Source organism: Lampetra planeri, chromosome 35, assembly GCF_965212315.1.
Source record: "Lampetra planeri chromosome 35, kcLamPlan1.2.h2, whole genome shotgun sequence".
Taxonomy (NCBI): Eukaryota; Metazoa; Chordata; class Hyperoartia; order Petromyzontiformes; family Petromyzontidae; genus Lampetra; species Lampetra planeri.
The window spans coordinates 2758861-2771048 of NC_136141.1; the positions used below are offsets into that span (position 1 = coordinate 2758861).

General features: G+C 55.3%; 1 protein-coding gene across 4 annotated transcripts in view; it reads right to left on the bottom strand.

The window, feature by feature from the left end:
- The window catches only part of LOC144730262 (transmembrane protein 94-like), a 51115-nt gene that overhangs the window by 20131 nt on the left and 18796 nt on the right, over nucleotides 1-12188 (bottom strand). For 3 of the 4 annotated variants that reach the window (XM_078610929.1, XM_078610928.1, XM_078610927.1), the window contains exons 11-21: nucleotides 11079-11135; nucleotides 8236-8340; nucleotides 7210-7518; nucleotides 6321-6620; nucleotides 5680-6064; nucleotides 4712-4891; nucleotides 3221-3323; nucleotides 2241-2539; nucleotides 1448-1629; nucleotides 272-410; nucleotides 22-125 (exon numbers count right to left, since the gene is read on the bottom strand). In XM_078610929.1, coding sequence (XP_078467055.1) covers nucleotides 22-125; nucleotides 272-410; nucleotides 1448-1629; nucleotides 2241-2539; nucleotides 3221-3323; nucleotides 4712-4891; nucleotides 5680-6064; nucleotides 6321-6620; nucleotides 7210-7518; nucleotides 8236-8340; nucleotides 11079-11135 — 2163 coding nt within the window. The remainder of the gene's footprint in view (nucleotides 1-21; nucleotides 126-271; nucleotides 411-1447; nucleotides 1630-2240; nucleotides 2540-3220; nucleotides 3324-4711; nucleotides 4892-5679; nucleotides 6065-6320; nucleotides 6621-7209; nucleotides 7519-8235; nucleotides 8341-11078; nucleotides 11136-12188) is intronic. The other variant, XM_078610930.1, reaches the window with a different exon arrangement.

Consider the following 12188-nt stretch of genomic DNA (forward strand, 5'->3'; position numbering starts at 1 on the left):
CTTTGTGCGTGCATGGCGGACCCGGTTGGAGTACTCGAGGATGCTGGGCGCGTCGCTGTCCGTGGGAGGGTAGCTCACGACGTCCGAGTGCGTCTCCTCCTCCAACAACATCTGCACCTCCCTTTCTGCGCATCCGCACGGGGTCACGGGTCAGGGGTCAATGTCGCCATCGCACGATTTCCCGGGGTGAGCAGCGGCGAGGTGGGTAGGGGTGGCGGGGGGGCGGGGGGGTAGAGGGAGGCGATGGCGGGCGCGGTGGCGGCGGCATCACCTTGCTGAGCATGGTCGTGCAGCGAGCTGGCCTGGCTGGGGCTGTGCGGGGGGGCGTCCGTGCCCAGGTCGTAGCCGCTGGACTGCAGCGAGATGTGGCAATTCCAGCCCGACTCCAGGCCCATCTTCTCCGCAAACACCTGCGCTCGCACGTGCACACGCACACGCACTGACGGCCTCGTTCACCGCAGTCCAACACCCGCAGTATTTGTCAAGGCTGAGTGCGTAGGTATGCATGTAGCCGACTGTGCTAATCGCAGGTGCGGGGGGAAAAACAACAAACGAAACACAAAAAACAAAGAAGTTTTCAATCTAGATGATTTAAAAGTGCGTAGCTCCAGTGGCTTCCTAATATCGGAAAGAAGAGCATTCCAGACGGCTGCAGAAGCGCATCTGAAATTGCGCAATGTAATGAGTAAGTAGTGGTCATCATCAACATCATCCACGGTCGGCACACCACTGGATGATAGCCTCCCCACCCCACCGCCATCTCCCGCAATTCCGCCACGTTGTCATCTAGCCAGCTCCTACATACGAGCCGATTTTGCCACTCCATCTCCCATGCTTAACCAATTAGTAAGGTTTGTCACGTAAACAGAACATGCCAATTCGTTACTAGTACAACACACCGGTGCATGACAAAGCTTACTAATCGGCGGTGTCGGGTGGTGGCGGGTTTAACGACACATTCATATTTACGCGATCTAACCCAAAAAAACCTCTTATGCGTTAATGCTGCAGCTGGTGTTACTACTCAGGCTGGAATCAGTGTCATCAGTGTTGTGGCCGTCGCTTCTGCTGCAGCTGCTGCTGCTTCTGCTGCTGCTGCAGCTGCCGCTGCTTCTGCTGCAGCTGCCGCTGCTGCTGTAGCTGCTGCTGCTGCTGCAGCTGCTGCCGCTTCTGCTGCAGCTGCTGCCGCTTCTGCTGCAGCTGCCGCTGCTGCTGCAGCTGCCGCTGCCGCTGCTTCTGCTGCAGCTGCCGCTGCTTCTGCTGCAGCTGCCGCTGCTTCTGCTGCAGCTGCCGCTGCTTCGGCAGCTGCCGCTGCTGCTGCAGATACTGCTGCAGCTGCTGCTGCAGCTGCAGCTGCTGCAGCTGCTGCTGCAGCTGCTGCAGCTGCTGCTGCAGCTACTGCTGCTGCTGCTGCTGCTGCGGCTGCCTCAGCGCCAGCGCTGCGGACCTTGCTGCGGAGCTCGTCCTCCATGGAGAAGTAGACGAAGCGGATGCAGGCGCTGTCCAGGCCGTCGATGAGGCGCACGATGTCGAGGCGCGCCTGGTACTGCGCCGACACGAGCCCCATGAAGATCTGCCCCGACAGCGCCTGCACGCCCTCGCCTCTCTCCGCGCCCTCGCCTATGCCCTCTGCCGCGCGCCAGCGAGCGGCGACGGTGGCGACAACACGGTAACGACAAGACGTGGATTCACCTGGCGTCCAAAGACTCTTTAACCCTTTGCCGTTCCGATGATATACACGTACCGGAAGAAAAACTAGAATAAAAGTTAATCAGTAGAGGCAATAAATAAATACATTTCTCTGCCGAGTTTAGGAAAACCGTTTAATCAATGTGGTCAGTTATTCTAGATGGTAAGTCGCGAACAGCATCGTCCTCACGGTCGTTACCGTAACTCCCCCGTTGCAGGCAGACAGGGCAAATGCATTAACGATTTAGACGAATAAACTATTTAATTTGAGCAGGTAAGGCCCACTGAGTTAGAAGTGACCTGGCCATAAATTATAGCCCAACGAAGTGGCTTATGTGGACATTTATAGCAGCCAAATAACCTCAAATCATGTTTCTAGGATCTGGAGAAAAATCCATGTTACCACGGGGAGAACATGCCAACTCAAAACATACAGGCATCGTAAGGGTTGGACCCACGACCTCCTGCATACCAGGCGAGCTAGTTAACATCTCACCACGGTCGCACCCCGAGTTGGAAAGCGTGTCATAAAAGTGAGCCGAGGGTCTCACCGTCCGAGCTCCAGCTGTTCTTGCGAGCGCCGCTCGTCTTGACGGGCGTGTGGCCGGGGGTGTCGGCGTGGCGACTGCCCCCCAGGTTCTCGGCCGGCCCGCCGGGGGCCGAGAGGGCGGCCATGGCGGTGGCGGCGTTGGCGGAGGCCGCGATGGCCCCGAAGGGGTCGTGACCCGGGGGAAGCTCGACGCAGCGCCTGTCCAGCTCGGGCGCGAGCGGCCCGTGCATGGGCTTGTAGGCGAAGGCGACGCAGTATCCCGAGAGGCAGGTGCGCTGGTAAAAGTCGAGGACTTTCTTCCTGTGCGCGGACGCGGGTAAGCGTGTCGAGCGCGCGACACCCAACACACACGGCAAACGGTGAACACACGCACGCACAACGCACACATGCACGTACAACGCACACCAAACAGCAGACACACACGCATGCACACCAAACAGCAGACACACAAACACGCACACACACCCAACGAACACACGCACGCCAAACGGAGAACACACGCACGTGCCCAAGTATAAGATAGGGCTAATAAATATTTGTGAGGCTCAACCAGGGCACATGGTGAGCAACAAGCCCCACGCACTTCTACATAGCCAATCCACACAAATTCTGGTCTGGTGCCAACTAAACCTCATCACAATCCTCGCCGCAAGCCTGTGCGTGTGTGATTGTCACAACAAGGCTGTGTGTGATTGTGACCGCATGTCTGTGTCTTTCGTGTTTGTATGCCTGAAATGAGTACCTCGTGTAGTGAGTAAACACTGCCGCTGGGGAGATGAAGGCAACCGGGCGTGGTGGTGGTGGTGGTGGTGTTGGTGTTGGGTCACCCCCCCCACCCCTCCCGTGCGTGCCGTGCCAGCCTTCACAGGTGCTACTCACAAACAGTACTTGCCCAAACAGTCTGTTAAGGCTATAAGGGGGATCTCTGTCTTTGCGTGTTCGCGAGCGCAGGAGACGGCAGGAGCACAGGAGGGACGTCACCTGTCGGAGGCAGACAGCGGGTAGATGTCGAACCCATCCCAGAAGTCCGTGCAGGCATCCAGCACCACGTCGGCCGTGCCGTGGGACAGCAGCTGCAGGTCTCCTGTGGGTGCCGAGATGGTGGGACAATCGTTTCGAGTTATAAAAACCACGGCGGGGATTTCGAGTTTTCGTTTTTTCCCGGAAGTGAAATTTCGCCGACTGCGATGAAAGATGGGCCAAAGTACGGGGCCGACAATAATAACGCGCAACCGCCGCTGTTCAGGGGATTTGGCTGCAATAAACTTACACACGATAAGCCACTTCGTAGCGCTATTATTTGTGGTCAGGTCGCTTCGCAAAAAGGCTATATGGCTCAGCAGGCCTTACCGGGTAAGATAAAAAAAATAGTTTTGTCTGGTGCGGTGGAGCAGCAGAAGATGAGTTGCTGTAGATTTGAAGCTTTCGTGACTGCAAGGATTCATATTCTTAGGTTTTTTCGGTAAAGTCACGTAGGTAAAAAATTAAAATTAATAAAAGTAAAATAAAATAAAAATCACGACGTTTCGGAGGCAACACAAGCTTCCGTCTTCAGGTGGAACCGTCACAGCCAGGACAGCTGTATCAAGTACAGCTGTCGTGGCTGTGACGGTTCCACCTGAAGACCTGAAGACCTGAAGACAGAAGCTTGTGTTGCCTCCGAAACGTCGTGATTTTTATTTTTTATTTTACTTTTATTAATTTTAATGTTTTACCTACGTGACTTTACCGAAAAAACCTAAGAATATGGGTTGCTGTGCGAGACTGTGCTGGGAGATATTTGAAGATGTCGAGAGATGGCGATAGATGGTGGGAGGTGGTGGGAGACTTTGGGAGAAGGCAGAGCGCAGTGTGAGACAGGGAGGCTTTGCGTGGAGCACGTGACACGGTGCTGAGAGGGGGCCACAGTGCGTGACAGTGAAACATGGTGGAAGAGTCCGTGAGACAGTCGGCCACTGTGGGAGTGTGCGACAGCGTTCAGACTTTTGAGACAAGATTGTGTAAGAGAACACATCAGGACACTGTTGGGCGATTTACTCATCTACTCATTCATGCACTATGAAACTCCTTCGGTATTCACACACTCACTCATCCACTCATTCATTTAGCCATTAATACTGTCACCAATCCCACCCACCCAATAATTCATACCAAATGCGTGTTGAACTTCTTTCGCACTGTACGTAGTCAAACGTGCTCATCGGAGGTGCAGGGGAAGGACAACTAATCTTAAAAAGCAGTTCTACAGAAATTCGTTTGTCAATCTTGATGATTATTTAAAAGTGCATAGCTCCCAGTGGCTTCCAAATATCGGAAGGAAGAGCGTTCCAGACGGCCGCAGAAGTGCATCTGCAATCCAACGGCAACAAATCAAGACACACCGCAAACGCCTCCAATCGCTTCTGCCCATCCTCCCCGCCCCCTCCCATCGCACCCTGCCCTTCCCCGCTCCCACCCGCCGGTTCCTCTCACCAGAATTGAGGTCCTTGACGAGGAGAGAGACGAGGTGTCCGATCGGGAGGCGCCGCTTGACGACGGCGGAGAGGCGGCGCGCGCGGTCGCGCCCCGAGGGGAGGTGCTCGCCGCTCGGCAGCTGGAAGAGCGCCAGGTAGCTCTCGACCGAGAACACGTCCTTGGCTCCGGGCGTGAAGCCTGCGACGCGGACACAAAAAACACGCTCAGCCACCTGCCTGCCCGCCCGCGCGGCTCCGTCCACATTCAAGCTCGGTCGTCGAGCGCGACCTTACGTTCAGCCGCTCGTTGGTTGGTTGGTTGGTTCGTTCGCATGGTCATTCGATAATGAGTTAAGTTTTGATCGGCCGCTGATTCGTTGACAAAGTCGCGCATCCGGCACGCCGATCGTTCATTCACTCGCCAGTTCGCTGCATCGCTCAAACAGCCGCTTCTTCCATCATTCATTCGGTCTTTAATGCCATCTTCCATTCAGCCACTCGGTCACTCGCGCTCTGTTATTAATACACTCATTAACTTCCTCCTTTACTCCTTCATTCAACCACCAATATTCTTGTTGACTAACTCGTTCATGCACTCTATATTTCCTTTAGTCTTAATACACTCATCAATCCACTCAGCCACTCATTCATACTCTCACCAATCCCACCCGCCCAATCATTCGTACTGCACCCAAATCCAACACCAGCAAATCAAGACACACCGCAAGAGCAGCGAGCCCACTCTCCCCACCCCCCTTCTTTAAACTCAGGGGCACAGCGTTCGAGACCAAGTTCTGCGGAGTTTCTGTACCCGCTCCCTAGTCGCGGTTTGTGCTCTATGCTGGACTCCTATTGAAATATCACGAAAACATAAAGAAGACACAACGCAAGCCTCCAATCACAGACCCCCCCAACCCCGCAACCCAACCCACAACATCACCCCGGCCGCCTCCCCTCCCCTCCCCGACCCCTATCGCGGAGTCGAACCTATGATGCGAGGCAGCTCGCAGAGCCCCCAGGGCGGCCGCGTGGGCAGGCAGGACGAGGCGGCCCTGCCGGCGCGAGCCGCCTGCGCCAGGTGGTCGCACAGGCGCAGTGTGCGCGGGGCGAGCGGCGCGTTGCACGCCGTGAGCAGCACGTTGAGGCCCAGCGGCTTGAGCGAGGTGGCGTGCAGCGGCCAGCGCGCGTCGTCGAACTGGACGCTCGCCGGGTTCTGCTGGTCCTGCGACAGGCTCAGCACCTCCAGGCGGTAGTCGCACACGAAGTCGTCCGTCTCCCCGTCCACGTCGTCCCCGTCGTCGCCATGGCGTTCCGCCCCCGTCGCCGTCGCCGCTTCCTCCTCCTCCTCTTCTTCCGCCAGCTCGGCGATGGCCTGTGGCCCGGGGGGGGAGCGGCCACGCTTTAGAAGTTGTATGTCTGTATGCGTGTTGAGCTTCTTTCGCACCGTACGTAGCAAACCGTACTAATCGGAGGTGCGGGGGAAGGACAGAAAACTAAACACAAAAATCAGTTCTAAAGAAATGGAAGGCCTCTCAACGTCGTGTTCGGGAACGGAAATCTTTGACCATACTTCACCACCGTCACTGCCACCCCCCCCCCCCACCTCCCAGAGGTGACCCCACTCTCACCTCCACCTCTAGGCCGTCCCTGCGCCGCTCCTTCTCCGGCTCGCCGGCGCCGCCCTCCACGCACTGGCAGAAGCTGACGACGGACGCCCCCGCCGGTTTGGCCCCGGGGGTCGCTGGCGGGCAGCACCGAGGGCTCGAGCCGACGGCGAAGGTGGCGGCGTTGGCACCGCTGGTGGCGGCGGCGGCGGCGGCACTAGGGGCGGCACATGACCTTCGACCTCCTTCGAGCGGGCGGGGAGGTTGGTCCGGGCCGCGCTCGATGTCGGCGCTCGGCGGGAGGAGGGACTGCGTCTCGCGTAACTGCTCAGGGAGGGGAGGGGAATGGAACGTCAGAACGACACCCGTATGTTGCTTATGTTGTTTGAGCCTCCCGAGTTATGCACACGTGATATCAGACTTATGGCGGAAGGCTACGGAAGCAATTCGTATACAGCTTTATAGCACTGGTTCCACGAACACATGAAATGGTCGGACTCATTTACACACAAAGTGCTTGTCACAAATGAACCACAATACCTTGCTGATCTCGTCAGGGAGCATAAACCATCACGCAAACTCCGGTCATCCTCACAGCGGCGGCTTTTGGCTCAATCATCGAACCAAGACGGTCACTGCATCGCGCACTCTCAGATGCGTTTCTGCGGCCGTCAGGAACGCTCTTCTTTCCGATAAGCTCAACATAAGAACACACTCGGTGGAACGGTGGTGCAGCGATTCGCACACTGCGCGACGAAAGCCCAGGCAACACGAGTTCCATTCTCACGTCCACGGCTGTTTCACACCAGCGGTAAGCGATGTCCGTACGCACCACCCCCAACCCCCACTCCCCTTCACCAACACACAGACGCGCTGACCGGCGCGACCGCGGGTCGCACCGTGCTCCCCTCACCTCAGCCCACTCGGCCTCCAGGAGCCGCACGGCGCTCGACGACCCCGACACCGCCGTTCTGCCCGCCTTCCTCCTCCGGGCGTCCGCCACCTCGTCCACCTCCTCAACCTCGTCCACCTCGTCCACCTCGTCCCCGCGCTCCTCCTCTCCCATTTCTTCGTCTTCATCTTCGTCGTCCTTTCCTTCTCCGTCGTCGTCGTCGTCGTCGTAGCCGGGCTCTGGGCCGGGCTGGCTGCTGAAGAACACCACCTTCTCGGGGCTGGGGTTTGCCCAGGAGAGGACGCCCTGCTTGTCCACGCAGCACAGCACCTGCGCGGCCAGAAAGTGGCAGCAGCAGCAGAAGCAGCAGCAGATGCAGTGGCAGCAGCAGTGGCAGCAGCAGTGGCAGCAGGAGCAGCAGCAGCAGCAGCAGCAGGAGCAGCAGCGGCAGATGCAGTGGCAGCAGTAGGAATGGCAGCAGCAGTGGAAGCGGCGGTGGCGGCGGCGGCAACAGCAACAGCAGCAACAGCAGCAGCGGCAGTAGCAGCAATAGTAGCAGCAACAGCAGCAGCAACAACAGCAGCAATAGATGAACAGCTGAACAGTCAGACAGACAATGATCCCCCGTATAGCCTTCACAGACTGTAGGGGCAAGTGCTGTAAGCGAGCAGCACCTATGAAGGCCGGCACGGCACACGAGGGGGTGAGTGGACAGGATGTTTACACACCGCACCAGGCACTCATTTCAGGCCGAGTCGACCTAAAGGAGGCCCAGAACCTGTTCGGATAATTGTCACTGGTGTTAGCTTTGAGCGGGAATGGAACTCGGGTCACCGGGTTCATAGTGCAGCGCGCTAACCGCTACACTATCGCTCCCCATGACACAAACAGACCGATCGACATACTGGAGAGTTGACAGACAGACCGACGTACACAAAAGGCCACAGGACAGAGATTATACGAATGAGCGACAAAATAGACGGACAAAGAACAAAACGGACAGGCACACACACACGGACACACACACACGCACGCACGCCAACGCACCGTGACGGAGCCCAGGTTGTGCAGGAGGCTGCCGGTCTGGCACAGCGCCGGCGAGCGTCCGCGGAGGACGCGGATGAAATGGCTCCACTCGCACAAGCACATTTCCTGTGGGGGGGGGGTGGTGCAGACAGGGAGGTGGGGGGGGGAGGCACGAACTCAGGCACCAGGGTGGAGGAGCGAGCGAGCGGGGTAACGCACGCGATCACCGGCAGAACCACACGGATCACCGTGTAACGATTCACACGGCGGTGTGGCTATCGAGTGCACGGGCCGTGCAAGTGCGTCGGGGGAAACGTGCGCCCGGAGGTGCCCCCCCTCCACGTGCCAGGCTAATGAACAGGCAGATAAATCAGGACAGGATGCCCCATTTCATGACCTGCACCAGCGCCCATGCCAACCGCGCCACTGTGCCGCTGCTTTAACAGACCGTGGGCAGAGGCGAGTCGCTGTTAGCACGGCGCACAAGAGGGTGGGGGTCCCCCCAGCTGCCTTTGTCTCCCCAGAGGCGATGCTTTTACACCAGGTATTGAATAAAAAGTCCGAGTCAATAGGTTAACGTTTCAGGCATTGTCTCATTTCCGCCGTTTCGTTTGTATTGTTTCTCATCATATCCGCCCCATTTGTCGCGCAAGTTTCCTTCACAAGACGTACGGTTTGTGTTTAATTTTCAGGAACAGAAAATGCATAAACTCCTGTACGCGCGTTTTCGAGGCACGTTTCTGTATGTGGCGAGCTTTAAGAATCGACGTTAAATCATTGAACCGATGCGTCGATAAACCCCTGGCCAGAAACGATCGCCTGGTGCGATGCCCGTGGGGAAATCGGCGGTAACGGAGTTACATCAGCATGCGCGTACTGGCACCGCCGACGAACGAGGCGGTTTTATGCATCGCGCCAAACAGTCCCAAGCTATCAAAGCGCCAATGATGCTTTGAACGTTACATAGCGCGACTTATCAGGGGCGCTGTGGTAGCGAGATGTTGACTACCTCGCTTGGCATTGACAGGAGCTCGTGGATTCGATCCCGACCCTGACGCCTGTTAATTTGGCACGTTCTCTGTCTCCATCGTGGTCGCGTGGAATTTTCTCCGGGTCCTAATATGGATATCCACATGACAAAGACGCTTGATTGCGCTATCTTTTGTGGCCAGGTCGCTTCTGAAATTCAGCTATATAGCTCAGTGGGCGTTATCTGGTAAAATAAAATAAAAAAGTTTAAAAGAGTTTTCCGGTTGTAATTCCGTTACGGCGACATTGCCCATTGCACAATTGAACAAGGCAGTGGGAAGGATGACGGGAACGAGGAGTTTTGAAGAGGTTAAAACAAAAAGAAACACTCATCAGCAACTGAAGTAAAACAACATGCATGCATGGAGCAAAACACACACACATATACATGCGCATACGAAAGAGCTAAAGATGTTAATTATTATTCTTGGTTCTTTCGGTAAAGTCACGTAGAAGGGAAATAGTAAAATAATAAAAATAAAACATAATAAAATAATTCTGAATGTTCAGACGCTGTGTTCCCGACAGACCTGTTCTTCACCTGAGGACGGCTGCTTGCGTTGTGGCCGAAACGTCGTGAGAATTATTTTATTATGTTTTATTTTTATTATTTTATTATTTCCCTTCTACGTGACTTTACCGAAAGAACCAAGAAGATGAATCGCTGCAGTCACGAAAGAAGCTTTCAATCGAAATGTTAATTATTACTTTTTTAAAGATGACGAAATGAATGAGCGCAGGGGGACAAACGGAGCACGTGAGAGCACCGGTTCATGCCGGCATCGTCGTCGGAAATTGCCGTTCGGCGATGAGCGTCGCGCACCGACTGCCCGCGGCGTAGCTTCGCCGAGCCGGGCGGCGGAACGGCCGCTTACGCCGATTAGACCCATCTCGCTAGGCCGCACAACCGATTCATCGATCCGGACATCTGTGAATAAGATGCTTCGTAGCTCATCGGATTATTCCAGTCTAAATAAAAGATTTTGACTGTGATCAATCGGAAGAATGCCTCCCTCGGTTTCGCGCGAACATTTAAATTATCGCCACCGCGGGCTCGTTGCGGTGGGCGCAGAAAATTCCGCGCGCGGATCGCCTAGGTGAAACTGAAACGGCTGCGAGCATTTACAAGGGCACACGGACGAGTGCCATCCCGTGAAGAGTGACATTGCTGCTTGCGCCGAATGGAAAATGCAATCCAAAGGACGTAACTCGCAACGCCGCTCTGCGCAGTCACCGTCGAGGGCACAGCGAGAGTTTCAGTGGCACGACCGCCGTGCTTTTAAATCTGTCACTGCAGCATTGGATGACAGTTTTGTGAAACGATTCGATACGGAGGCTATCACGATTGATAATTAAGTAAATTTTGGGTTATTTTGTGCTGGTATAATAATTTATTTTAACTATAACCCTTCGCCACCATCAGACGGTGCCAGTCACGTGGGCAGATATGTAAATTGATTTGGTGTGTTCCGAAATACTGGAATGTTGAAAGGCGAGCAACATTTGTTGACGAATCACAACACAAATAAATAAATTGGTAGCAATTTTTCTTGGGCTTCTCCACATCCCGCTTTTAATAATAAACCAGACTCATGGTCTCCGCAACGACGCTCACAATTATCTTGAGTCAAAACTTTTCCGTCTCGTTGACGAAGCTTCCCATGTACGTTGGAGGGTCCGGGTCATGCCGCTTAGGGTATGCATCTACAAGGTTAAAATGAGGGCGGGGGGTGTGATGGTGGTGGGCGGGGGGGTACGGCAAAGCAGGTGGCTCCATGGGGAGAGGATGACGATGCAAGCAGAAGGGGGTGGGGGGGGCGCGGGGGTACGTGTACCTTAGAGGACACCACTTCAGTGTAGCTGCTTATAGTGTCCTCAGAGAATTTAGCGAGCTACAAGCGAAACACAGGGAGGCGTCAGAGGGCGAGGCAAAAGCACTACACAGCGGCGATCACAAACGTCACGGAGAGATCGACGGGGAGGGCGTGACGACGTGTGTAAGCATGTTGAACTTCTTTCGCACCGTACGCTGCCGACCGCGCTAAATCGGAGGTGCGGCGGGAAGGACAACAAACTAAGCACAAAAAGCAGTTCTAAAGGAATGAGTTTTCAATTTAGGAAATGACTTTTCACAAACCATTGACGCGTGACCCAGCAGAGTTTGCTCAAGAATCACGACGCAGTCCACCCCCCCTCCCCCCTCCCTGCACCCGCTCTCCCTTTAGAATATCGGTTAACTCTTCTCAGCCCCAACCTTCCCCCCCCCCCTCCATATATATATAAAAGCTCTCACTCCCCCCACCTTCCTGGACGGAAGATCCCACATTATGGGGGCATCGAGCCTCCCACCCCCCAAAGTCCTCCCCTCCTGTTCAGTCCCCCTATCCTGAAACTATCGACGCATTGTACCGGGCTTACGTGTTTACCACAACATAAAAAAATGTAAGTAAAATATAAAATAAAAAAATAATCACGACACATTGCCCTGGACCGGTCTCATCAGTGGCGGCGTTAAACCAATAACGGGCAAGTTGCTAGTTTAACGGAGAGCTGTCCGTGAGCAACGTGGGGTCCCCACAAAGCCACATCCAGCGGAGCGGCAATTAACAAGCTCGTGGTGCGCTGTCTTGCCTGACGCACGTACGTGATAAGCGGCGTGTTTTGCTTTATTCGGCTAAAAAAGTGGACACGGTTAGCAGCAGCACGTGACCGGATGCGAAGTTCGATCCGATCTCCCGGCGACGGCCGTTAAAACGATCTGCAGGCGGTTTTCACGAGCGCTCGCCAGGTTGGGGACCATCGTAGAAAAATCGCCGCTGGTGTCAGACATCGCAGCGACATTTTCTGAGTTGACTGTACAAATCTAGAAACGGGGGTTGAGTTAACAGTACGGTGGTGGGGGGGGGGTGAGGTCTATGGGGGGGGTGTGCTCAGCCCTCTCCAGC